A 27,748-nucleotide genomic window follows, 5' to 3' on the forward strand; every position below is an offset into this window, starting at 1 on the left:
GTACACACGGGGGTGTTCGGACACCGAGGAGAGTCTGCACACAAAGTTGACTCTGAGAAATAAATCTCTCGCCGAACGTGGGGACGAACTCAAGCTGACAGCGGCCAACTGGATACAAATCCAGCGCGCTACCGACTGAGCTACATCCCCGCCCGAGACAATGCGTTAAAAGGGAGGTTCCACTGTACTTGCCCAAGCCTTGTCTTTGCTTGTGGTCTACACAGTGCTACCTGCTATGAAAGGACACCCTTAGGACCATCAGAAAGTGTCCCCACCTTGCAGGTGGCCTGTTCTTTTTCTTCTTCTTCGTTCATGGGCTTAGACTCCCACGTGCACTCATGTTTTTAACACGAGTGGAGTTTTACGTGTATGGCCGTTTTTACCCCGCCATTCAGGCAGCATACGCCGATTTCGGGGGAGGCATGCTGGGTATTTTCGTGTTTCTATAACCCACCGAACTCTGACATGGATTACAGGATCTTTTCTGTGCGCACTTGGTCTTGTGCTTGCGTGTACACACGAAGGGGGTTAAGTCCCTAGCAGGTCTGCACATAAGTTGACCTGGGAGATCGGAAAAATCTCCACACTTAACCCACCAGGCGGCAGCGACTGGGATTCGAACTCACGACCTCCCGATTAGGAGGCCAACGTCTTACCACCACGCCACTGCGCCCGTCTGCAGGTGGCCTGTCATGACAGGTATCGTTTAAAATAACAAAGGGACAACAAAAAGCGTCCTTTCATGGGAGGTGTCCTTTCATGGGAGGTGTCCTTTCATCAGAGGGGCCTCACATGGCAGGCACCACTGTACAGTGGAACCCCCCTTTAAAGACCTCCACAAATCTGAGAAAACAAGGTCTTAAAAAGGAGGGAGTCTTAAAATGGGGGTAAATTTCCAGAGGTTATCAACAGAAAGTCTGAGAAAATCGGGTCTTAAAAAGGAGGGAGTCTTAAAATGGGGGTAATTTTCCAGAGGTTATCAACAGAAAGTCTGAGAAAATCGGGTCTTAAAAAGGGGGGAAGTCTTATATTTGGGGTTCTTAATAAGCGGGGTCCACTTCAGTTCTGTTTAGGTGGAGCATAAACAGCCGCACCTATGTATGTTGTATTTACAAGTCTTTTTCACTGCTCCAGAGTTTCGCTGGTTGGTTCTTTTCGTTTGCTAGTTTTCTAGGTTGGTGTGCTTTGGCCGAAGTCTGGTTCACGTCGTAAGACAGTGACCGGTACACCGAACACTACTCAGACCTGGGAACCCCGGTTTTGCATTTGGAGTCTTCTCAAAGAAACTTGGTGTATTTTCGGAAAAATGAGCATACTCCACACAACATTTGAACATAGATGATTCAAACATGCTTTGCGTGGGGCCGTTACACCTTTAATTAAGTTTACCAATACCTTTAAAAGCAATGCTTCTTTCAAAGTGCAATGACAAAAGCTGTAATCATTGATCAAATGCAGAGTTATAAAGTTATCTTAATCATTAAAAGAGACAGAAAAAAACCTTACGAATTGTTCTTGTCGTATTTTTTTCCCACAGATCGTACTGATCGTATTTTACACAATCAAGCGTACAAAATACGGCGAAATCGTATGGGTTCCCAGGTCTGATTCCTTATTCAAGGGAAAGAGAGGGGTAACTTGTCTCCTCCTACTGACGCAGCAGAAGTGGTCCCCGTGTTGAGCCCAGTAGATTGTGGTGGAAAGAAATCCGTGGCGGGAGGGTGTGCACGCAGTGGACGGCTGGTAGCTAGCTATACAACGACGACCCGAGCATCACAGGAAGTCAGGACTCTGGACAAAAAGCACCTGGGATTCCGTCTCAAACAGACGACTTGTCCACCAGTCTCATACAGTCAACTGGGGCTTGAGTCTCATACAGACGACTGGAAATTTTGTTTCATGCAGACTGAGATTCCCTCTCAAACAGACGACTAGGACTCCAGTCTCATACAGTCAACTGGGGCTTGAGTCTCATACAGACGACTGGAAATCTGTTTCATGCAGACTGGGATTCCGTCTCAAATAGACGACTTGTCCACCAGTCTCATAAAGTCAACTGGGGCTTGAGTCTCATACAGACGACTGGAAATTTTGTTTCATGCAGACCGGGATTCCCTCTCAAACAGACGACTAGGACACCAGTCTCATACAGTCAACTGGGGCTTGAGTCTCATACAGACGACTGGAATTCTGTTTCATGCAGACTGGGATTCCCTCTGATACAGACGACTTGGACTCCAGTCTCATACAGTCAAGAGAGACTTGAGTCTCATACAGACGACTGGAATTCTGTTTCATGCAGACTGGGACTCTTGGATTTGTATCTCGTACAGACGACCGCGATTTCGTCTCATTCAGACATCTTCAGTCTTATTAAAAACAACTGGGACTCTTGTCTTTTCTTTCTTTTCGTTCGCATGGACTTTTGTCTTCATACAGACGACTCAAAGTCTCATACAGACACCCCCAATCTCATACAGACTCGGTCAGTTTCATAGTCATACAGACTGAAATTCCATCTTATGCAGACGACATGGGACTCGGGTCTCATACAGAAGACTGGGACTCAGTTTTATAGTCGTACAGACTGGAACTCCCAGACGACTGCCTGACTCTGGATCTTGATGGAGCCCCCCCATCCTCATCATCCTCCTCCTCCTCATCTTGGGAGTGGTCGGCGGCGGTGGCCTGCAGCTCCTGCGTCAGCTCCCCGAAGACGTTGTGCATGAGGTCCTCCCCCTCCCCCTCCTGCCCCGTGAAGTACTGGCCGTCCATCCCCCGTAGAATGTCCAGCGTCAGGTGCAGCTCGTCAAGACCCTGCAGCTCACTAGAATCCCTCGAGGGTCCGGCAGTGCTGGAGGTGGAGGTGGTGGCTGCTGTGGTGGGGGTCTTGCTGCCGGGGAGGAGCTGGCTGAGGTCGATGTTGGGCGCGTTGCCCATGTAGTTCATGTCGGGCAGGTTGAAGGGCAGGTAGAGGGCGCCCTGGCTGGAGGTGGAGGTGGAGGAGGCGGTGGAAGAGGAGGAGGAGGGGGGCTGCTGGGGGCTGAAGGGGTTGGCCATGCCGCCGCGTGGGGACGGGGAGGGGGAGGAGGCGGGCAGGCCGAAGAAGATGTCAGAGGAGGAGGGGTGGGAGGGGGCGCTGGTGGAGATGCGCAGCGGCACCGACATCTGACCTTGACCTTGCGAGGCGGGGGATGGCGCCGAGGACACACTGCCGGGTGTGGCCGGAGAGGACACCTGCACTGCCAGGTTAGAGAGGCTCCCCCCTCCCGTCTTGGACCCGGGGGATGGGGGCACGGCGGACAGTGTCTCTGCGGGGTTTGATCCCTGCTTGAGCGTGGCCAGGCTGGCTGCCAGCACTGCCGAGGCCGAGGCGGGTGCTGCCCCCGCTGCTTGCTGCTGGTGTCGCTTTGCTTGTGTCCCCTTCCCTGTCGCCATGGCAACCTCCACCTCTGATTGCGATATCTGCTGCTTGAGGAACAGCAGCTTTTGCGAGAAAGGCCGCGAGTATTCTGTGGCGTCCATCGGGGACGGAGGGCTGGCTAGGCTGGCTTTCAGGATGGTTTCACAAGCCGCCTTTTGACCAGAGGAGGAAGAAGAGGAGGAGTTGGAGGAGGAGGAAGTTCTGGGTTTAGCATTGCTGTCTCGCTTAAGGATGGCGATCCGTCGACCGCTTCTCTCTCCGGTGCTGGCCGTGGCCGTGGGGATGGCGGCTGTGGTGGTGGTGGTGGCCGTGGAGGTGGTGGAAGGCGAGTGATGCACCATCGACCTGACGGAAGGCTTCACGTCTTCCGCGCTCATCATCGGTATTGTGAACTGCCCGGAAAGTTCTGTGCTGGTCCCGGCATGCATGCTACCGCTACTGATTCTGGCCTGAGCGCTGTTAGTGCTAGTCCTGCCTCGCACAGCCCCGTGGCTGCTGCCGCTTCCCGGCTGTCCTGTGGAGGGCTGTCTCTGGTCCACGAAGCCTCCGATCACCTGGTTCCCGGCCATCTGTGCCACGACACTGCCAGCCATCAGCCGTTGCTGCACGCTCTCAGCATACGACGGGGGAGCGCTGCGCGTGGACAGCAGTTTCTGCAGCACCCCGTGGCCGGCTGATGCACGGTGTCCGACGGCGGACGGAGAAGGGGAACAGGCGCTGGAGGTGGCGGGAGTGGGGCTGGGGCCGGGGCTGACTCCCGAAGCTGGCTGTCTGCGGGGGGACGGGACGTTGTATGGAACCGTGCCGGGACAGGGGCTGGCTGACATGAGGCGCGACACGGAAGAGGTCGTCCCGGGGTCGGACTTCACCGACGGCACGCTGCTGCCGGGGCTGGTTTCCATGGGCGACATGCCCTGCGAGAAGTCAGAAGAGGTCACCACCCCCAGCCCTATCTGCGACAGTCGCTGCAGGTCAAAGCTGTTGTCGATGGTAGAGGTCAGGAGGCCGAGAGTTCTGGTGGAGACCATGCCGCCGGAACTGAGAGCGGTGGACACCAGGGCGGTGTTCATGTTCCTGGGATCGTCGCTCCCCACCCCCACACTGGCCACGGTGACCAGCGGTCTGATGGGGGGGATGTAGCTGTGCTGCAGGCTTGACCGCCCGCTGACCACCGATGACAAAGACGAAGACGGAGACACTTGAATAGGCATGAAGGCGCTGGGCGAAGCGACGTTGGAATCCTCGGGACTGCAGGCGGAGACAGACCCAGGGTTGGACAGAACCCCTTGACTGGTCTGGGGCGAGCCTTGCGGCAAGGACAGCACCCCCTCGCTGCTGACGCTCTGAGCCGAGTCCGATCGCACCGACAGCAGGGGGATCTTCCTCAGCGAGGCCAGGCCCATCGTCACGTGCTCCTGTGGGGTGGGGGTGGACACGGGGGGAGGGGCGAGGGGGTGGTAGGAGGGCATGAGGGGGCTTGCGTCGAAGCTGTGGTAGCCAGCGTCCGAGGGAGTGCTATTGCCCCCGGCGGTCTGTCGCACTCGTCGGGCAGGGACCACACTGACGTTATTGGGGGCGAGGTCTTTGGTCGGAGAAGGGGTGGGGGAGGGAGGAATGTCTGGCCCTGGGGCGTTGAGGACAGCTACGGGCAAACCGCGCGGATTGAACACCGGCAGGGAAGCGCTGCGCTGCACAGGAGGGAATTTCTTGGCGCCAGTTGAACCGCTCTCGCTCAGGCGCTGTTTTGGTGCAGGGTTGCACGGCACGGAGAACGTGTCTTTCTGTTCCTGCGCACCTGACAACGCCGCGGCCAGCTCACGGCCGTCCATCCCCGGCACACAACCAGCCAGCAGGGCGGGATTATTCTGTAGCAGGAAGTTCTGCAGCTCTTTGTCAAGCGGCATCCCCTCCCCTCCTCCTGGCTGCTGCACGACACTGTGGTGGACCTGCTGGTGATGTGTGTGGAACTCCTGCTTCTCAAGGTCCGCCTTCAGGCTGTAGTCTGTGACGAAGTTGGCCACATCCAGGGGCAGCTCACTCCCAAAGTCCAGCTCCGCATCCAGGAAGTTGGCGGGGAGGCTGGGGGGCACAGGACCCAGGGTAGTGGTGGTGGTGGTGGTGGAGGTGGTGGTGGTGGAGTCGGGCAGAATGGAGTCTCCGCCTGACCTGCGTGACCTCCGACCTGTCACACTCACCCCCACCCCGATGTCTCCCACAAAACTACTACTACCGTCTATCCTGGACAAGATCTTTGTTGAGTTCCTGACAGAAGCACCACCGCTGTCTAGGATGCGCAATGCACCGCTGTCTATGCGCGAAACGAGACTGTTGAAGCTGTTCCCCGACTCCCCTGCTAGCCGGACACTGCCGCCAGACATTAAGCTGACGCGGGGCTGGGTTTGCTGATCGCTGAACGCCGACACTGCTGTCGGCTGGGGTGGTGACCCTGCAACGGAAGTCTGCGTCACAGCCGAAGTAGCCACCGTCCCTGAAGAATTGCGGCTCCTGTGGTGTGAAGATCGTCGAGTCTGGCCCGTCTCTGCCTGCGAACTCACAGGCGCATGCGATTTTTCCGGGACTTTTTTCACGCTGGATGCGGAAGACGAAGAAGAGGGTGGGCTGATTGCGGATAGGACGGGACTTTGCAGCAAGGCTAGGAGAGTGTTGGGCGGAGGCTGCTGGGAGCTGGCCGATTTGCCTTTTTGGCGCTGGGCGGGGCTGGGTTTGTTCTGGGCTGCTGTACCGTTCTTCACAGGATGGGAGGAGGAGGAAGAGGAGGAAAAGGAGGAGAAGGAGGAGGGGGAGGGCGCTGTCCCTGATGACTGTAACGACGATGGTTCTGCTGACGACGATGGCACTGAATGCTTGGAGTTTGTTGTGGAAGACGAAGGAAGCACCACAAGTTCTGGTTTTGAGGCCCGCGACTGTTTGTGTGGTTTGTGAGTTTGCTGGTGCTGCATTTGGTGACGTTGCTGTTGCTGTTGGTGTGGTTGGTGGTGGTGGTGGTGTTGTTGTTGCACTTGCTGCTGATGTTGTTTCTGCTGCAGGAGTAGATCCGACGCTGCTGCTCCTGCTGCCGCTGATGATGTGGTGTTGTTGTCGCTTTGCTCCGACACAATGCCCTGCACGATTTCTAAGAAGCTGTTGAGACTGTCATCCATTTGGAAAGTATCCACGTTCATGCTGGCGTCCTGCAGCAGGCCCGTCTTATTAACACTCACGTCGGAACGGCCGACTTCACCCGCCTCTGAGTCGAGGCACGGAAAGTTGAATACTGAACTCTCCTCTGACTTGTTTGTGGGCTGGAAATACCCTGACTGACTGTTTACGTGTGTTTGTAATGTCTGACCATCGCTGTAAGCACTTTGTTCTGTCTGCTTCCTCTGAAGCCCTGACACAGTGTGTGTAGCGGTGTTGTGCACCGGCACAGAGAGAATGTTAGGCTGCACCTCCACACATGGCTCAGCCCGGCTCACCTGCACCGGCTGGGATAGGTGCATCTGCACCGACTGACTACTTGGGTGTACATGTACCGTATGGCTGGAAGGGTGTACATGTCCGGAAGAAGTCCTGTAAACAGTTGCAGTAGCAGTGGCAAGGGAGGGTTGATAAGCAACGCCCGACACAACATTTTCACTGTCAATTTTAGCGGTACTCTGCTGGAACACAACACTTTCACTGTCAATCTTAACGGCGGTACTCTGCTGGAACGCAGAAAAGCCTTGAGTCTGGCGCTGTGACTCGGCGGCTTGGAGATTCTGCTGCTCACGACACTTGTTGAGAAACAGGTCGAACCTGGCGTCCAACAGTTCCTTCTCCTGCAACAGGGCCTGCTGCATTGCCGCCAGACTCTCCGCGCTGGTTCCACACGACACTTTTGGTCCAGCCGGCCGCTGCAAGGGTAGGCGGTGGTGGTGCAGATGGGGGGTTTTGGTGACGAGGGAGGAGGCAGTGGGGGGAGGAGGGAGGAGCCCTGAGTCGAGCAAAGCGTCGCTCTCCAGACTCTCAACATTGAGCTTGCCGTGAGCCTGTCTGCTGAGCTCCACTGCGAGCGGGAGGGTGGTGCCAGCGGTGGTGTAGGTCAGCTCCTCCAAGCCCACACCGGTGCTCAGACACCGCGACACCGGCTCGTCCACCTGCATGTCGACGAACGTGGACGAGCCGGGGCGGAAGTACGGCGACACGGCGTCCATCCTACGCACGACTCTCCCCGCCGACACGTCGGTCAGAACGTGCCTGAGCATCTTGTGGTGACCCCCCGCCGCCGCGCTCACTCTCGGCACTGGCGGCGACTCTGTTGGCGTGTCCACGATAAAAACATCATCGTCTTCTCCACAGTCAGTGTTCTTCTTCTCCCCGGCAGCGGAGCTACGACGTTTGTGGGTCTGGTTGGCGTTGCCTTGACCGCTGCTCTTGCGTTTCCGTGACGTAGGCGTGTCTGCGCCCCCCCGGCTGTCAGGCAGCAAGAGTCTTGAGCTGAAGCTAGTGTTGCTCATGTGCTGGGTGACCTCCTCATCCGTAGCATTGCCGGGCTCCAGGCCATCGGACTCTGTGCTCAAGATTCTCACCTGCCGTGAGGCTGTAGCTGCTGTTGTCGTGGTGGTGAGCTCACCTGGTAGGTTCTGCTTCTCTGTGGCTAAATGCCTGGCGAAGGGTTGGTAGGAAACAGAGACCTGCGGCTGGGACGTGGGCACGGTTGATGCCTGCTCTTTCTTGTGCACAAAGTTGGGGTTGGCGATCAGGATGTCCGACATGCTCAGCGCCACCGACCCAGGCTTGTCCCGCAAAGAAAACTTTTCCAGCTTTTCGTCCCCGGAGTGGAGGTCGCCGCCGCCACGGGGAACGACCTTGGCGGTGCCGCCCCCTGCTGACGGAGACGCCAGGATGATGACCACGTCGTTACCGCTGGCCCCTTTGTCAGGGGAGAGGCCCAGCACCTCGGCGGGGAGACTGAGGCTGGAGGGGAAGCCCTTGCCGGAGCTGGCCTGACTCTGGATGGACGAGGCCAGATGCTGCAACACCTCCTGGGCCTCCCGCGCGCGTTTCTCCTTCAGCAGGGCCGACACCGGCCGGCTGTCTTTCTCCGGCGTCTTCTGGTCTTTCTGGAAGCCCACGGGGGGCGGCTGGGCCTGCGGGGCTTTGGGGCGGATGGGGGTGAAGCGGTTCTTTACCTTCTTCTGTTGCCCTCCTCCTGGGTACTGCGGGGATTGGCCAGCCAACGTGAGCGAGGAGTCCGACATCTGCACGGACACTGGGGGGATGCCGGAGTCTCCCCTGCTGTCCGACGAGAGGGGTTCAAACCCGCCGCTGCTGCCCAGAGCCTCGGACTGGTCCATGGGGACGGGAAGGTCGTCGGTGTTGTCCTTGCTCTCGTCGCTGCTGCTCTCCGACATGGCGACGCTGCCGGCACTGAGGTTGGGCGCGACCAGGGTGAAGGCCATCTTCTGGTTGGACACGGGGACGAACGCGCTGCGTGTGGACAGGTTGCCGGGCATGAAGTTGACTCCCCCCTCGCCCCGCTCTGACGCCGACACAGACTCCATGTCCATGCTGTTGCGTTTGCTGGTGGCGTTGCTGCTGTCCTTGCTCTGGGACACGACAGTGACGCTGGGCCCGTGGTGCACGCTGTCGAAGGAAGACCCGCTGGAGCTACTGCTGCTGATGTTGCCCATGGAGCTGGACAGGTGGGCGGAAGACCCGCCCAGGTTGCCGACCGACCCGCACAGGTGGGTGGAAGACCCGCCCAGGTTGCCAACCGACCCGCACAGGCTGGTCATGGACCCCGCCACGCTGCCCGGCAACGAGTGCAGCTGTGACGTTGTGATCGCTTGTTGCGCTGAACTACCACTGTTGTTGGATGATGAACCTGCCGCAGACACCACCACCGGTTTCTGCACCACGTGCATGCCGTTTTTGAAAATGGCGGCCGTTTCCGAGTTGGCGGCGAAGACTTCGTTGTCCAGGATGAGTCCCTGACTGCCGGAGATGATGAACTGGTGGCTGCCCCCGCTCAGTAAGTTCATGCCGTTCACTGACGACACCATCAACGTGGGTTTTGACGTCCTGTCTCCACCACCCACCACCAACCCCCCCTTCCTGGCCTCTAACACTTTGGACGCAGCTGATGCCGATGCTGATGATGATGATGATGCAGAAGGTGACGAAAACGCTGTACTTGTTGCCGTGGAAACCGCCGACGATGCGGCCGCCACAGACACTATGCTTGTTCTGCTGTCTGCATCCATCGCCTCACATTTGATGTCTTGCACAGGGAGCGTGATTCGCTCGTTCTGCACGGGCGACTGTAACAGCTTGGTGATGTTTCTCGACACACACTTTGCTGGTTTCTGCAGCGCCCCGGTGAGAGTGGGGGTCTGTCGAAACGTCACCACCGGCCCCGGAGATTTGAGCGCCACTGACGACGGAGGTCGCAGGATCGGGGACTTGATGGGGGTGGGGGTCTTGCTGAAGGAGCGAGGGAGGGGGGACTTGGTGGGGGTGGCGGAGGGGCCGCGACTGCTGCTGCGGAGTTGTTGCTCCTGCTCGATCTCGCTGCGCTGTTGCTGCAGCTTCTTCTTCTGCTCTTTGAGGAGTTCGCGCTCCTGCAGTTTGCGCTGCAGCTGGAGCTGAGTCTCGCGGTGCTTGTCTCCCCCTGAGGAGCAGGTGAACAGTGGCGACACCGGCACTGAAACAGACATGTACAGTTTTTGGTTAGTAAAACTGTCTTAGTCCTTAGCCTAATGCAATTCCTAATACATGTTAGGCCTAAAAAAAAAATAGGTGTGGTTACGGTAACCCGACCTACCCTATTTTTAGGGGCCGACCCTATAACTTTTTATTACATTTGTCAAAAAAACACACAAAAAAACAAGAAAACGAGTGCAGAAAATGCAATGAAAGCGAAAGCGCTCGAGTCGCACACTTATTTCCCTGTCAAGTAGGTTTAATTTGTACACATTAGAAAAAAAAGTAAAAAAAAAAAAAGGGATTGCCTACCTTCCTACCCTATTTTTTGGGGCTATGTTACCGTAACCACACCTATTTTCTTTTTTGGCCTTACAGTGCTACTGGTGAATTAACAGAAAAATGAAGAAAATAGTCATACAGTGGAAACCACCCCCCCCCCCCCCCCCCCCCCCACTAAGACCCTCCAATTTAAGACTCCCTCCCTTGCACTTTATGTGCGGACTCAGAGACGGTATCCAAGTTCCACCCCCGTGTCACCACTGTGGCACGTAAAAGACCTCGTTCCATCTGCCATAGGTGCACCTAAACACGCATACACCTGGGTAGTGCGACCCTGTTGCTGCTAGCTATCCACCGGAAGGAAGCGACCTGAATTTCCAAGCAATGGGACAATAAAGTCATGAAAATGAAAAAGAAATCCATACCTCTAGAATTGTGCAGCCCGGCCTCCTGCATGGCGGCGAGGACGGTGAAGGCGGCGGTGGACTTGCTGTTGACGTACAGGTTGCCCACCAGGAACTCCGACAACTCTCGCAGGCTGGAGAACCCCCGCGACAGTAGCTTGCCCGCCCACTCACACACCAGCTGACACGACGCCGAGAACAGCTCATTCTCCTGCAGATCTTCTGTCTGTGACAAGAAAACAATAGAAATTATACAACGCCGAGAACAGCTCATTCTCCTGCAGATCTTCCGTCTGCGACAAGAAAACAATAGTAGTTGTACAACGCAGACGATATTTTGAATTTTCTTCTTCATCGTTCATGAGCTGAAAGTTCCACGTTCACTCATGTTTTTCGGGCGGGGATGTAGCTCAGTCGGTAGCGCGCTGGATTTGTATCCAGTTGTCCGCTGTCAGCGTGAGTTCGTCCCCACGTTCGGCGAGAGATTTATTTCTCAGAGTCAACTTTGTGTGCAGACTCTCCTTGGTGTCCGAACACCCCCGTGTGTACACGCAAGCACAAGACCAAGTGCGCACGAAAAAGATCCTGTAATCCATGTCAGAGTTCGGTGGGTTATAGAAACACGAAAATACCCAGCATGCTTCCTCCGAAAACGGCGTATGGCTGCCTAAATGGCGGGGTAAAAACGGTCATACACGTAAAAGCCGTGGGAGTTTCAGCCCATGAACGAACAAACAAACTCGTGTTTTTGCATAAGTGGATTTTTACGTGGATGACCGTTTTTACCCCGTGATTCAGGGAGCATACGCTGATTTCGGGGGAAGCATGCTGGTTATTTTCATGTTTCTATAACCTACCGAACTCTGACATGGATTACAGGATCTTTTTCGTGCGCATTTGGTCTTGTGCTTGCGTGCACACACGAAGGGGGATAAGGCACTAGCAGGCCTGCACACAAGTTGACCTGGAAGCTCGCAAAAATCTCCACCCTTAACCCGCCAGGCGGCCACGACCGGGATTTGAGCTCACGACATTCCGATTAGGAGGCTGATGTCTTATCCACTACGCCCATCGATATCTTGAATAAAACTGAGGTAGGACTTTTTTTTAAATTTTTTTTTATAATTTGAGAACAGCTCATTATAATGGAGATCTTCCATCTGTGACATAAAACAGAATTTGTCCGTGGTGGACATTTAATAGATAAAACTGAACTTTGCCATTCTTTTTCATTTTTGTGAAACAGTTGGAGAATATCTCATACTCCTGAAGAACGTCTGTCTGCGACACACACAAAACCCAGTGTGTACAACATGGCAGAAATTTTGAATAAAACTGAGCTAGAACATTTTTTTTTTTAATAATCCTTTTTTTTGGTTTAAATAATCGGCGAACAGCTCATTCATCTTTCATCTGTGACATAAAACAGAATTTGTACACGGCGGACATTAAAGATAAAACTGAACTTTGTCATTCTTTGCCATTTTTGTTAATCAGTTGGAGAACAACTCATACTTCTGCAGATCCCTCGTCTGTGACACAGAACGACAGTTTTTTTTTAACACAGAAGACATCTCTGATCAAATTGAGTTAGTGAGTATGAACATTTAGTAAGCATCCAATTTACATTATTTTTTTTTTTACAAAGGAGTGGATTTGAATGATGTAGTTATGTATGCTTTTAAATCAGTATGTTTTTGTTTGTTCCTTTGTGATGGGATGCAGTACAGGGAGATAAAATGTCTATCTTTGTGCGACAATGAAAATGGAAGATATTGTCATTTGTATGTTTGATTCTTTTTTAGGATCACCACTTTAGTTCAAGCTTATATCTTGCTGTTGATTCTAAACATGCTCATTATATATTGTATCTATGAATTGTTGAATAAAACACTGTTTACACCAATGAAAATGAACATTAAAGTCTTCTTATTTCATATATATATATATCTTATCTATCTTACTTAACCTTATACCCGGGGTAGCTCAGTTGGCAGAGCACTGGACTTGTGATCCTAGGATCACGGGTTCAAATCAAGGCCTGGACGGACACGGGTCACTTTATGTACAGACTCAGAGACGATATCAATCAATCAATATGAGGCTTATATCGCGCGTATTCCGTGGGTACAGTTCTAAGCGCAGGGATTTATTTTTTATTTTTATTTTATGCAATTTATATCGCGCACATATTCAATGTCCCACCCCCTCGGTCATTGTGCCATAAGTGTGAGGTGGCTGATTACACTTAGAGGGCTGTCACACATGCGACTGAGTCGCGCGATTTACCCCGTCACACAGCCGACTCCGTCGTAGAAAACAGCTACGACAAGTCTGCGACTCAGTCTCATGCGATTCCCTCGTAGCTTTGAGGTTTAGAACATGTTCTATTCCTGCGATCCAGTCGTCGGTCAATCGCAGGGGCAGAGCCAACAGAGCCAATCAGAACGCGTTGCTGCGGCCTTGACGTAAAATAATGGCAGACAGTGGCGTACAGCGTCTCTTCGTCGATTCAAAACTTTTTGGAAGAACAGTTTTTTACTCAGATAAAGGAGACGTTTTAGGCGTGTACAGCGGTCGGAAAACATTAATTGCACCTGTCTGGGAACTTTATTTCTTGCAAAGGCGTAATGCTGAAAGGAATTTTTCAGAAAGGTAAAGCGACGTTCGAACATTTAGCGTCTGCTCTCGCAAAGCGCGTTTGCCGTGTTCACTATGACACATCACTTCCGCCCCGCTCGCGTGGAGTTATCGTTCGCCAGTCGTTCGTCTATCGTTCATCGTGTGACGGGTCAATGGCCTACGATGTGATGTGATCGGCCAAAGACTGAATCGCAAGACTGAATCGCAACGACTGAGTCGCCTGTATGACCGAGGCCTAAACTGACACGCACACACCTGGGTGGCGCGACTCTTGTTGCTGCTAGCTTTCCACTCAGAGAAAGCGACCCGAATTTCCGAGAATGGGGGATAATAAAGTAAATGAAAATACTTCTCTAATCTTGTCCAGTTTGTTTGTTTGTTTGCTTAACGCCCAGCCGACCACGAAGGGCCATATCAGGGCGGTGCTGCTTTGACATATAACGTGCGCCACACACAAGACAGAAGTCGCAGCACAGGCTTCATGTCTCACCCAGTCACATTATTCTGGCACCGGACCAACCAGTCCTAACACTAACCCCATAATGCCAGACGCCAGGCGGAGCAGCCACTAGATTGCCAATTTTAAAGTCTTAGGTATGACCCGGCCGGGGTTCGAACCCACGACCTCCCGATCACGGGGCGGACGCCTTACCACTAGGCCAACCGTGCCGGTATCTTGTCCAGTCCACTGTGTCAGAAGTCTTACCTTTGGTTTCTTGGGGCTGATTTCAAGCTCTGGCAATGACGGGGGCTGAATGTCAAATTTCTTTCTCAGTCCACTGTAGCAATACGTGATTAGGTTAAGGAAAGAACCTTAACTGTTTAATGTATGTACATTCGGCAATAACAATGCACAAAGCAATCAAATTAAATTATGTTTGAAAAAAGGAAATACGAATAAAATGAAAGAAAACAAAAAAGACTGAACAGAAAAAGGCGTATAAGTTGTGTTTTTGTGTGATCGTTTTCTAAAATGAGTAAATCTATTTAGTCCGCCATCATGCGAATCCACAAGGATTGCTTAAAATAAGCATTATGCTTGAGTTAGACATCCTGAAAGCCATATATTGTTTGTGCCATGATTAAAATTGAATAAAGCCTTGTTTAAACCAACAGAAAAAGGCAGACAAACAGACATAACACAAACACTACACACCTCTGTGCAGCCACTCTGTTCAGCAGATGAACATACACACACCAGGCATGGGAATTGAAAATTGTAAAAAAGGCTGAAAATGTCTAAGAAATAACAAAGTCGACGGCGTGAAGCAGCTAGCCTTACTAGGGGGGTCCAGGGGCATGCCCCCCCCCCCCCCCCCCCCCCCGGAATTTTTGTTCTCCAAAGAACCCAAATGGTGCAATTTGGTGTCATCTTAGCTCCAAGTTTGCCATTTAATTCAGTTTTTAGAACCATTTTTGCCTCCCCCATTTTTGTTCTCGGCGGAAACTTCTTTTTCCGGCGGAACAAAAACAATATTCGGCGGAAATTTGCCTTTCGGCAGACAATTCCCATGCCTGACACACATACACACACAAAGCTGAAACAAAGTTATCTCGATCTTACAGATCTGCATCTGATACTTGCCTATACAGTGAAACACACCTCTGCAAGACACCCCCAATTTAAGACCTTGTCAGTTCAGCTTGTCTATTCAGAACTCCATAAAATTTAGCTCCATTTTAAGGCTTCCTCCTTTACAAGACCTGCTTTTCCCAGATTTTTTTAGTAGCTCATCAATAACAGCAAATCGACGTTGTCATGGAATGTTGGCGTAACTTGTTCAGGATAGCCTTTCAGGAGAAGGCCAAAACGGACACGGGTCAACTTTATGTGCAGACCCAGAGACGGAAGCCATGTCCCACCCCCGTGTCATCACAATGGCACGTAAAAGACCTTGGTCATTCTGCCATAAGTGCAGGTGGCTGAATACACCTAAACACGCAGACACCTGGGTAGCGCGACTCCGTTGCTGCTAGCTTTCCACTGGGAGGAAGCGACCCGAATTTCCCAGAGATGGGACAATAAAGTAATGAAATGAAATGAAATGAAAACTTATTCTTATCATGAAATATGGTTTATATTTGTACCTGGTGTGGATTGAAAGATACAAGAATGTTAAATCATGTATTGTCAATCGCTTTTGAGAGAATATTTCTCATGCAGAATGATTTACTTAGTCTAAAGCAAAAAACATCAAAATCAACAAAAACATCAAGTTACGCCAAAATTCCAGGACGACGTCAAAATGCTAGTAAAATTAATGTTACCACAGCAGCTTCCACAGCATCTCCCCCTCCCCCACCAAACCCCCTGCCTTCCTCCTCACCAAAATCACAAAATTGTGGTTTTTTTCAACCCAGTGTGCTTACAAAAAACCCACAAAAACAGGTTAAAATATGTGGCAATCACCAACACTCTAAATCCAATCCTTTTTACCCCAAACACACACACACACAAAACTCACATTACAGTAACAAGAACAGCAACAAGGAGAGCAAAAGGTGACATACAATTTCTAGACAGAAGCAAGGATATCTCAGGAATGGGAACTACAGTATGTGAAATTGTCTTGAAATGACTTTTGAGTCCAAAATTGTAAACAAATGCAAGGCCTGACTATTATAAAAACAGCTCTATAGTTTAACCTTTGGAGGTACATAAATCAAATTAAAAAAATTAAAACAGTCTGATTCCACTAATTCCAGCTAAAGTCTGAAGGTTCCCATGTGTCATATCTGGACTATTCACGGACTCCCCCTCCCCCCCTCCAATTTATTCCCAGAAATCCAAATTGTCAGACAGAAGTAGGGATATCTTGACTGTCCATGCACATTCATATCCACCCCCCCCCCCCCCCCAATAACAAAAGAGAACAGCACCAAGAAAAGCAAAAGGCGACACAAAATGTCCAGAAGACAAAAGCAAGGATATCTGGACTGTCCACGCTGGCCTAGTCGTCGCGGTTTGACGTTGGGGAAGATGCACTTGAGGACCTTGCCGAAGTCTGCAGGACACAGCGACTTCAAGCCGTGGCTGTCGCAGTACGACCTGCACAGCAGTCACTACAGAGTAACACACTGTTAGCATTTATAACACACAGAGCCTTCAAGCCGTGGCTGTCGCAGTACGACCTGCAATGCAGTTACTACAGAGTAACACACTGTTAGCATTTATAACACACAGAGCCTTCAAGCCGTGGCAGTCGCAGTACGACCTGCAATGCAGTTACTACAGAGTAACACACTGTTAGCATTTATAACACACAGAGCCTTCAAGCCGTGGCTGTCGCAGTACGACCTGCAATGCAGTTACTACAGAGTAACACACTGTTGGCATTTATAACACACAGAGCCTTCAAGCCGTGGCTGTCGCAGTACGACCTGCAATGCAGTTACTACAGAGTAACACACTGTTAGCATTTATAACACACAGAGCCTTCAACCTGTCGCAGTACGACCTGCAATGCAGTTACTACAGAGTAACACACTATTAACATTTATAACACACAGAGCCTTCAAGCCGTGGCTGTCGCAGTACGACCTGCAATGCAGTTACTACAGAGTAACACACTGTTGGCATTTATAACACACAGAGCCTTCAAGCCGTGGCTGTCGCAGTACGACCTGCAATGCAGTTACTACAGAGTAACACACTGTTAGCATTTATAACACACAGAGCCTTCAAGCCGTGGCTGTCGCAGTACGACCTGCAATGCAGTTACTACAGAGTAACACACTGTTAGCATTTATAACACACAGAGCCTTCAAGCCGTGGCTGTCGCAGTACGACCTGCAATGCAGTTACTACAGAGTAACACACTGTTAGCATTTATAACACACAGAGCCTTCAACCTGTCGCAGTACGACCTGCAATGCAGTTACTACAGAGTAACACACTGTTAGCATTTATAACACACAGAGCCTTCAAGCCGTGGCTGTCGCAGTACGACCTGCAATGCAGTTACTACAGAGTAACACACTGTTAGCATTTATAACACACAGAGCCTTCAACCTGTCGCAGTACGACCTGCAATGCAGTTACTACAGAGTAACACACTGTTAGCATTTATAACACACAGAGCCTTCAAGCCGTGGCTGTCGCAGTACGCCCTGCAATGCAGTCACGACAGAGTAACACACTGTTAGCATTTATAACACACACAGCGTTGCTTAGCTGGTTGGTTGGTTTGTCATGTCCCTTTAACCTATTTGGCACAGGTCCATGTTGTTTCCTTTCTCAGTTTACATGATGGTCTCCGCGTTTGAGACTATTTCAGACCTGATTACCACTAAAATTTCCTGGTGTACAAATGAGGCTAAAAATGTGTACAATCAGAATTTTAAGGTGTACAATTCATTCTCGCGGTACACACTGTGCTTTATTCCCCCCTCAAACCCCATTATTTAAAGACTGTAAATACATGTAAGAAAGAATTTGTGCTGAAAGTAAATTAAAACATTTTTGTTGAGAAAAAAAACCCCATACACTATTAGATATTTGAAAATGTGACACAAAACGAATGATAGAAAAACATAATTTTTATTTTTGACCTCTGAGGAAAATTTGCATCAGCTGCTGTCAGCAGTATTGAGTCAGCCCTTCATTTCTGTCACTGCACTGGTCAGTATTTTCTGGTCTCATACAGTCCTCTTTACACATTGCTTTCTAGGCTCACACAGTCCTCTTCAGACTTATTCACTTATATACTTTTTTTAAAATTTTTTTTAATAATTTTTTTTTTTTTTTTTTTTTGCGTATGATTTTAATGTCTGGCGTATAATCGTACAGAGGTCTTCAATTTCGTAAGATTGTACGCAAATTTCGTACAGTAACCAGGTCTGCTATTTACATTTAGGTCTACCACAATAAAGCCAAAAAGGTTCTAAAAAGCGCACATCTTTTCCCACTTATGACAGGTACATCAAATCTTGTTCCCCCCCCCCCCCCCCCCCCCCCGACTGCTTGTATCTTTTCCTCCCAACCGTACAATTTCATTTTTAGTCTAATGGGCCACAGAGTATGCTTTGATGATATAAACATTTTTTTTAAAAAACCAACTTGCCTACGTATCCTAATTTGTTTGACCTTGTCGCAAGAAACAAACAATTGACTAATTTTATTATATTGTAAGATGACAGCACTCTGGGTCAGTGTTATTGGTAATGACAGATGAGCTTGTAATTATATATTATACTAGATGAATACCCGGCTTTGCCGGGAAGAAGTAGAGCCGAATACCCGGCTTTGCCGGGTACCCGGCTTTGCCGGGTGAGTGGCGCACCGTACGCCGGCGAAGTGGCGCACTGTACGCGATTGACGCCACACGAAGGAAGAGAGATAAACGCGCAAAACACTGGAGAAGATAAGGAAGAGTTACTGGGAATGGATGTACAGAAAAACCATAAAAACCAAAATCGGTTCAGCGCTGCGCGCTGAGAGCACGTGTTGAAAATTTTCATCGACCAGATTGTGTCCGGGGTGTACCTGAATATGCCCACCAAATTTGAAGCAGATCCATCGAGAACTTTGGCCGTGCATCGCGAAGTGACAGACAGACACACACAAGCCGTATAAAGATATAGATGTGAACCTATGTTATTATGTGTTGTTGTCATGTCAGTGAATGTTGTAATAATTCTTATGCAATGTTCGTTATAATCGTTTACAGACAGGCAGGGTGTGTCAAAGAAAATGTTCTATTTTTATGTAATATTTTATTGAACAATAAAGCGTTGATATTACAATTGTTTATTTTACTTGTGTGGTTCCTTCTTCTTCTTCTTCTTATCCTATGGGCTGAAACTCCCATGTTCACTCATGTTTTTGTCCGTGTATGACTGTTTTTACCCCGCCATACATCATACGCGGATTTCTGGGGAAGCATGCTGGGTATTTTCGTGTTTCTGTAACCCACCGAACACTGATATGGATTACAGGATCTTTTCTGTGTGCAGTTGGTCTTGTGCTTGCGTGTACACACGAAGGGGGATAAGGCGCTAGCAGGTCTGCACATAAGTTGACCTGGGAGATCAGAAAAATCTCCACCCTTAACCCACCAGGCGGCCATGATTCAAACTCACGACCTTCCGATTAGGAGGCCGATGTCTTACCACTACGCTTGTCTTGTTTGGTTTACCTGTAGTCATCGAAGACCTCGTGTTTTGGGACGCAGATCTGACTGTCCTCCTCCAGGTGACTGCGGATCCAGGTGAACGCCTGCGCCTGTTCCAGTCGGTTGGACGCGTACAGAAAAGAGGTCGGGGTTCTGCAAACAAGGACACAAATACAGCATTCAAACTTCCATTTAACCCCTTCACTGCCCACCCCGTATGTAATACGTGGTCATTTTCGGTTTGTCCTACGCCCATAACCGTATCTCATACGTGGGATTTGTGTCAACAACATTTCAGGACATTTCTGAAAACTAAATGGGATGTAACCACTGTCCAAGTACTTGTAGGGGTTCTAAACACAGTTCTTTCCCTTAGACCGTTCGAATAATGCTGTTATACTGTGGCAGTGAAGGGGTTAATGGAAATTCAGAGCGTTTACTTCCCTTTGTTTATCAAACATTCACGGAAAATAGGCAAACTCCGGAAATACAGGTAACTCTCTCCGGTTTGTATGGGTTGTGAAAGAGTGAACGCTCTTAGGCAAAAAAAAAAAAAAAGTCTGTTTACGGTATCCCGGCCGACCCTATTTTTTCGTGCGACCCTAGACTTTTTTTTGGCATTTGGGAAAAAAAAAAAAAATTAAATAAATAAATTTGTTTTTTTTGTTTTTTTGGCAAAATAACTTAAAAATATGGTTTTTGGGAAACAAATAAAAAAAAATACAAATAAAAATCCCGACCAACCGACCCTATCTTTTTGGCCTATGTTACCGTAAACAGACTATTTTTTGTTTGTTGGCCTTACGTTCAGAGAGGCAAGCTCTTGCTCTTTCTCCGTATTGTTCGTCCTGTTTGTATTGTTTTCGTCGGGGCTCGGTTGCTGCGCTAGGTAGCACTGGGTGGTAGGCCAGCCCCCAGTCCAGGGCCTGAAATTGGGCACCAGGGCAAATCGCGTAAGGCAAGCTTGCCTACCAACCCACCCATGTTATTATTTCCACAGGAACACTATCCACTTGATCTTTCACTCTAGGGAAATTAGGCGCACCAACCACAGGGTTCGACACTAGCGGGGGCGGGGGGCGGAACGCCCCAGAGTTTTGTGTTCCGCCCCAAACATTGCCGAAACTTGGGGCCCACTCCGCCCCAGGATAAATTCCAACAATGACAAACCGAAAATTCTAATGCCAGAGCCAATCACTAAAAATCGCCAGTCAAAGTCGTCACTGAAATTTGCGTTACGATCAATGCCGCAGTCAAGAAAAAAAAACATTGAAATCGTCGAAGGACAATGCCACAAGGGAAATAACTCCCAGATTGCACTCTTTAGCGTGAGAGATAAGTATCGTCTTCAAATGCCAAACACAAAATGGGGCGACACATCCCTGGTGTAAAAAGACATGGAAATGAAGATGAAGAACAGGGTGGAGAGAAACGAAAAAAGGAGACCGATGAAGCCAAAAACGCGAAGCGCCGTCGTAATTTCAATGTCAAATAGTTGAAGAAAAACGATGAAGAAAAACAGACAATGCATTGCCGCACGTGAATACTGAGAGTGGGCCCCAGATTTTTGTTTTCCGCCCCAGCAATTTCCATCTCTGGGGCCAGTGTGGCCCCAGGCCAAATAAGTTAGTGTCGACCCCTGAACCACATGATGGAAGTTGCCCTGTACAGGGATTTTCTCAAGAAATTAAGAAGAAGAAGCTTTCTTCACATGCTCCTTGTCCGTGTGTTTCAGACACACCCCTTGCTAGTGGATGGCCAATAATGTCCCGTGGTAAAGTTTGACTCACTAAAAGCAACTCTTTCACAACCCAAACCTGAGAGTTATTTCCCACTAATGAAATATCGTCTATTGGAAGTACTGTGGTACCTTCTTCTTCTTCTGCGTTCGTGGGCTGAAACTCCCACGTACACTCGTGTTTTTTTTGCACGAGTGAAATTTTACGTGAATGACCGTTTTTTACCCCGCCATTTAGGCAGCCATACGCCGTTTTCGGAGGAAGCATGCTGGGTATTTTCGTGTTTCTATAACCCACCGAACTCTGACATGGATTACAGGATCTTTTTCGTGCGCACTTGGTCTTGTGCTTGCGTGTACACACGGGGGTGTTCGGACACCGAGGAGAGTCTGCACACAAAGTTGACTCTGAGAAATAAATCTCTCGCCGAACGTGGGGACGAACTCACGCTGACAGCGGCCAACTGGATACAAATCCAGCGCGCTACCGACTGAGCTACATCCCCGCCCTAACTGTGGTACCAACAATCTAGTGTGTCCGCATTGTAGGTGTCCTTTTCATAAAATGTGTATTTTGGTTAACTCATTGTCTCCCAGGTACGGAGATAATTATGTATCTGTACCCACTCATATGGCTCTGTCTGACCAGGTACGGATATATCCGCGAAGACTGTTAGCTTCAGTCGCTCCCTGTAACGTCCATCTAACGCCTGCATTCCAGCGTGTTGATACACAGTTACTACAATTCTGAGTGACCTGCTGCAGCACAGCTGGTCTCGGCTAAAAAAAACTTGGTCAACATAGGTGGGGTGGAAAGTGTTAATTAAGATAATGGACATGAGGACAACAGAAGGTGTCCTTTTAAGTTTCATAAGAGGTGTCCCCTCTTTGCAGGTACCACTGTATTACACTTCCTGTTGACTGAATGAAAAAGGAGATCAAAATCTCATTGCAGTACATGTAGTCACCCAAAAACATCTCATTACAATAGCTCTGCCGCGAATGCATTTTTTCTCAACACACATGTATGCATACTGACAAAGACCCCCCCCCCCCCCCCCCCCCCCCAACTATTGGTCGAATGAAAACAGGAGACAAAATGTCAAACTCCAGTAGGTGCCAATGCTTTAATTGCTTTTCAACAGGGAAGCATTGACACAAAGAGCCCCCCCTCATTAATTAAGTTGACAACAGACTGAATGAACACAGGGGGGGGGGGAAGAGAAATCGCAATTCAGTAAACACCAATGTTCTGCTTCTAGTTCTAATTTATCTAAACAGAAACAGACACACACACACACACACACGTCTAAAAGAAAAGAAAGCAACACTCACTGTCGCAAGACATCTTCCGTAGCAGACCCTGTGGGAAGCTTGAGATAAAGCAGCAGCTTTTCCACATCTGACAGACTGTCGATTGTCTCCTGAAAGCCAAACCAGTCAGTAATTACGACACTGCATTTTAATGGTTAAAACACTAGCCTAGCTGTACAGTGTTGTTCCAAGCCCCAGAGGAAAAAAGGTCAGTTGGACCTGGGTTGAAAATATACTACAAGCGGAGAGATAAAAATCCTAAAAATCTCCTGGTTTTGTCTGCTTGGTAGGAATATTCAACAATCCAAAACCAGAAAGACTGCCAACGTTCCAAAAATCAGAATAAACAAGAGGCGAAGCCTTCAAGGCTCACGTAAGAAATAGACAAACAGTAACACAAACTCAATCACTCCGTCACACATACACACACAGTCACACACACACAGCATAGGTGACACTGTGCAAGAAAGCGAGACACTAGATCTAGATCTGTATGTCTGCATGTAGCCTACTTACAGTTACAGGGACACGACTGCCAACTAGTCTCGGCCCGCTCAAAATAACAATGACCGAGACTTTCAGTAATTCCTTCGCGTGACGTCTAACCCTCTTACGTCATAATGTGACGTCTTCAAATGACGAAATGTTAAAGTTTCTACCACAGACATACACACGCACGCACACACGCATGCACAGACAGACAAAGTTACGATCGCATAGGCTACACTTACGTGAGCCAAAAAAGAGAGAATGGTAGGTAATTGGAATGTTTATTAATATTATAGACAAAACAAAACGTTACATTTACTAGTACGTCGACCCAATCAAGTGCGTGTTAATTTAAAGACTTCATAAACAGAAAATCTGAAAAATGCTTTTCCAAACAATGTTACTTACTACTAAGGAACTGTAAGTGTAACAAACAGACCTGTCAGAAAAAAGCAAACTTCTTCGCAAGAACTGAGCTTATTTTGAAAAGTAGAATACTTTGGGCGCAGTGCACTGCTAGTGCTACACCCTAAAATATTGGAGTATAAAATAATCTGTAACAGTGTAAGACAACACATGGTCATAACTTGGAGGTTGACGTAAAACAGAGGGTCAAATAGTGGAGGTTTCACTGCACAGTGTAATTACATTAGAATAGATCACTAAATGGACTGGGTGGCCGAGTGGTAACGCACTTGCGCTCGGAAGCGAGAGGTTGCGAGTTCGACCCTGGGTCAGGGCGTTAGCAATTTTCTCCCCCCTTTCCTAACCTAGGTGGTGGGTTCAAGTGCTAGTCTTTCGGATGAGACGAAAAACCGAGGTCCCTTCGTGTGTACACTACATTGGGGTGTGCACGTTAAAGATCCCACGATTGACAAAAGGGTCTTTCCTGGCAAAATTGTATAGGCATAGATAAAAATGTCCACCAAAATACCCGTGTGACTTGGAATAATAGGCCGTGAAAAGTAGGATATGCGCCGAAATGGCTGCGATCTGCTGGCCGATGTGAATGCGTGTTGCATTGTGTAAAAAATTCCATCTCACACGGCATAAATAAATCCCTGCGCCTTGAATATGTGCGCGATATAAATGACATAAAATAAAAATAAAACAATAAATCCCTGCGCTTAGAACTGTACCCACGGAATACGCGCGATATAAGCCTCATATTGATTGATTGATAAATGCAGACCTCAAGGTAATGAATAACTATAAAGTATAATGCACTACTTAAAATAGATAACAATAGTATTAAGATTAAGATAAGGGTCACTCACCACCAAACTGGAAATCCTTTCCTTCGCTTGCTCACTGGAAAAAGAAATGTTTAGCAGATGAAAGCACAGTTAACTATGTTTGTTTGTTTGCTTAACGCCCAGCCCACCATGAAGGGCCATATCAGGGCGGTGCTGCTTTGACATATAACGTGCGCCACACACAAGACAGAAGTCGCAGCACAGGCTTCATGTCTCACCCAGTCACATCATTCTGACACCGGACCAACCAGTCCTAGCACTAACCCCATAATGCCAGACGCCAGGCGGAGCAGCCACTAGATTGCCAATTTTAAAGTCTTAGGTATGACCCGGCCGGGGTTCGAACCCACGACCTCCAGATCACAGGGCGGACGCCTTACCACTAGGCCAACCGTGCCGGTCCCACAGTTAACTATACTAGTTACTAACTGAACATTGGCACTTAATCAAAAAGGTTTTTAATTTTGACTCTTGACAAACAAACATAACAATCAACATATCATATTTTTGGAATCAGGAAATGATAAAGAATCAGATAAATATTGAAATCCATTTCGAGTTCTCAAATATTAATTTAATTTTAAGATTTTTAATGACCAAACTCATAAATAAATGTTTAAGCTTCCAAGCTAAAATGCAATCTCGAAGTCCAAGCTTCGTCGAAGATTGCTTAACCAAAATATCAATCAAATTGATAAAAAGATTAGGGTGTGACAGTGCCACCTCAACTTTCACAAAAAGCCGGATATGACATCATCAAAGACATTTATCAAAAAATGAAAAAAAAGCCTGGGGATATCATACTCAAGAACTCGCATAAAGTTTCATGAAGATCGGTCCAGTAGTTTTCTCTGAATCGCTCTTCACACACACACACTACCACCCTTGTCTTGATTCCCAGTCTATGTTAAAACATTTAGTCAAAACTTGACTAAATGTAAACAAAAAAACACAAGACAGATTACTAGTTAGTTAATCATTAACTAACTAGTAATCTGTCTTGTGTTTTTTTGTTTACATTTAGTCAAGTTTTGACTAAATGTTTTAATTTAACATAGACTGGGACTATTAACTTAATGGATTCACAAGAACATCAACAAAATGGTATTTGTATCTTTTGCAGCATTACCACTATTAGTATTAGGCTCCTTATGTCCTTTCCTTGTAATTGTTTTTCAAACAACAAGTAAAAAGGTATGTTGCCTAGATTAAAAACACACACACACACACACATTACAACGTGCTATTGCAGAAACAGCGAGTCGCATTGAAATCACAAACTGACGACTAAATCGTGAAAAAAAAGAAAGTGGATCACATGGGTCCACGATGGCCCAGGGGTTAGATAAACCACGAAAACTGGTGTGTGCTTTACGCAAGCTAAATAGCCATTCAAACCAACTGCAGCCCTGAAAGTCAAACAAATTGTGTACTCGCCTTTGGCTAGTGATTCTGAAAATGTACTAGCCAGAAAGCAAACTTTACTAGCCAAACCAACAATTTGTTTCAGCAACTTCACTTGCATTTGGTGAGTAGAACATTTCTTCTCGCCAGTTACATGTTTCTACTCGCCATGGTGAGTAAAATACTCGCCACTTTCAGGCCTAAACTGTGTAAAATTTCATTAGATCAGTCCAGTAGTTTTCTCTGAATCGGTCTACACACACACATACATACATTCACACACTACCACCTTTGTCTATGTTAAAACATTTAGTCAAAAATTGACTAAATCAGTAAATTTATGTAAAAAGAGCATGAGCTCTAAGTCAAAGAACAACAGGCCTCTTTCAACCAACTAAAACTCTTGTGCATGTTAGCTGTTATGGTAAATATCATTTCTTGTGCATTATTTAATCATAACAAACTTGATCTTGAAGTAAACTCAAAAGTACTTGCTCCCCATCCTTTGTTTATGTTAATGTTCAGGACACACGTTTGTCTCTTCACAATATTATTTCACCATAAGCTAAATTACATTTACAGTTACATATTGGTGAAAAAGGGGTGTTTGGGAAGAAAAGACACTAGTTACTATGCAGTTTCAAATGACACACATCACACATGATGATATGTGATTCCCAAATTCTTTAGAATAGGCACACTTTCAGTTTCACATGAAACACTAACACTAACAGCAATTGTTTTGCAAGAGAGGTCTGATCCCATTAAAACTCTGCATGCAACGTCTTGAATAACAAGAATCTCAGGTCATCCATAAATTGATGATAACGCCAAGTTTGTACAATAGGCACTGTACCTAGTATCATACACAGAGCGGTTTGGCAATGTCCACATTTAACCCCAGGGAAAGAGGGAAGTTTTGTTACAAGTAACTTGTACGGATGATGACCAGCATATGATATCACTTCTTAGGAAGAGTGACAATGTTTCAATTTGTTGGTGATTCATGTTGTTCTGTGAAGGAAGCAAAAGTAATGACAAAACATGTATTTTTTTGCATAACAAAATTATGACCTACAGCAACTGTACTGTTGGTTTATTGCTGACAGTTTTGATTTTTCAATGTATCAATGTACTCATAAGACCTTCCTTTAGATGTTTGTATTTGTCTGGGGAACCGTCAGCGCATCAGTACCCCGATTACCCCTACCAGAAGAGCACTGACTATCAACAACTTTGACCCGAGCTGAGGTCATCGGTGAATCAACCTAAGGGAAGTAACTCCTACTTTGTTTTGACAGTGGGCAGATCTTGTTCAAGAGAACCTTTGTACATGCCATTTCCAGTAACAAAAGATCACCGAATTAATAAAATTCAACACAGACATGTATATCAAACAGAACACAAGAAATGTACGTTGGATTGATATAAACAGGGAAAAGTACTGAAAATTAAATGGCCGATTTTATGATCAGCGGTGCTGTCAACAAAGGAATTGTCTGGGACATTTTCAGCCCCATGTTGAGCACTGTCGACAACACAAATCGAATTCATGGCAAGAACATTACCTGACAGACTGCTCCAGGCCATCCTCGATGTTGGTAAGAGGTCCTTTGGGGAGCCCTTTCGGGTTACATGTCATGCCCTGCGATCTTTCCATTCTCTTTCCCGCAATTTCAGACGAACAAATGTCATTTTCCTGCACCCCACTGGGGCATTGTTGAAAATGAATCGATTCCGCTGTTAGGTAAGGTTACGCATTATCCATTTGCACACCACAGAAAACAATCACATTGACGATCAGTCCGTCGTTTGTAAAACGTGACAGAAAAACCGACACTTATTCCACCCAAACAAAAGCACATGCAGACATTTCTTACTAAACAATGCAGTACTGCGCATGCGTAATCATAATTTGCGGTAGCGTTGCTTGTCGCAATAAAAAAAAGAAGATATGTCTCACCTGTATTTTGTCAAAACACATGCAAGAATTGACA

The 27,748-nt window shown here is 48.1% G+C and overlaps 1 protein-coding gene across 1 annotated transcript; it reads right to left on the reverse strand.

Annotated features, from left to right (window-relative positions):
- LOC138950672 (pneumococcal serine-rich repeat protein-like) lies at positions 1-27,609 on the reverse strand. The gene is made up of 8 exons (XM_070322385.1): positions 27,320-27,609; positions 24,369-24,402; positions 22,624-22,712; positions 19,575-19,703; positions 16,370-16,486; positions 14,144-14,228; positions 10,816-11,020; positions 1-10,109 (listed from the first exon to the last, which is right to left on the reverse strand). The coding sequence occupies exons 1-8, from the start codon at positions 27,409-27,411 to the stop codon at positions 2,548-2,550; spliced, it is 8,313 nt and encodes a 2,770-aa protein (XP_070178486.1). The 5' UTR covers positions 27,412-27,609; the 3' UTR covers positions 1-2,547.
- Between the last annotated feature and the right edge of the window lie 139 nt (positions 27,610-27,748).

This window comes from Littorina saxatilis, linkage group LG16, assembly GCF_037325665.1.
Source record: "Littorina saxatilis isolate snail1 linkage group LG16, US_GU_Lsax_2.0, whole genome shotgun sequence".
Lineage (NCBI taxonomy): Eukaryota > Metazoa > Mollusca > Gastropoda > Littorinimorpha > Littorinidae > Littorina > Littorina saxatilis.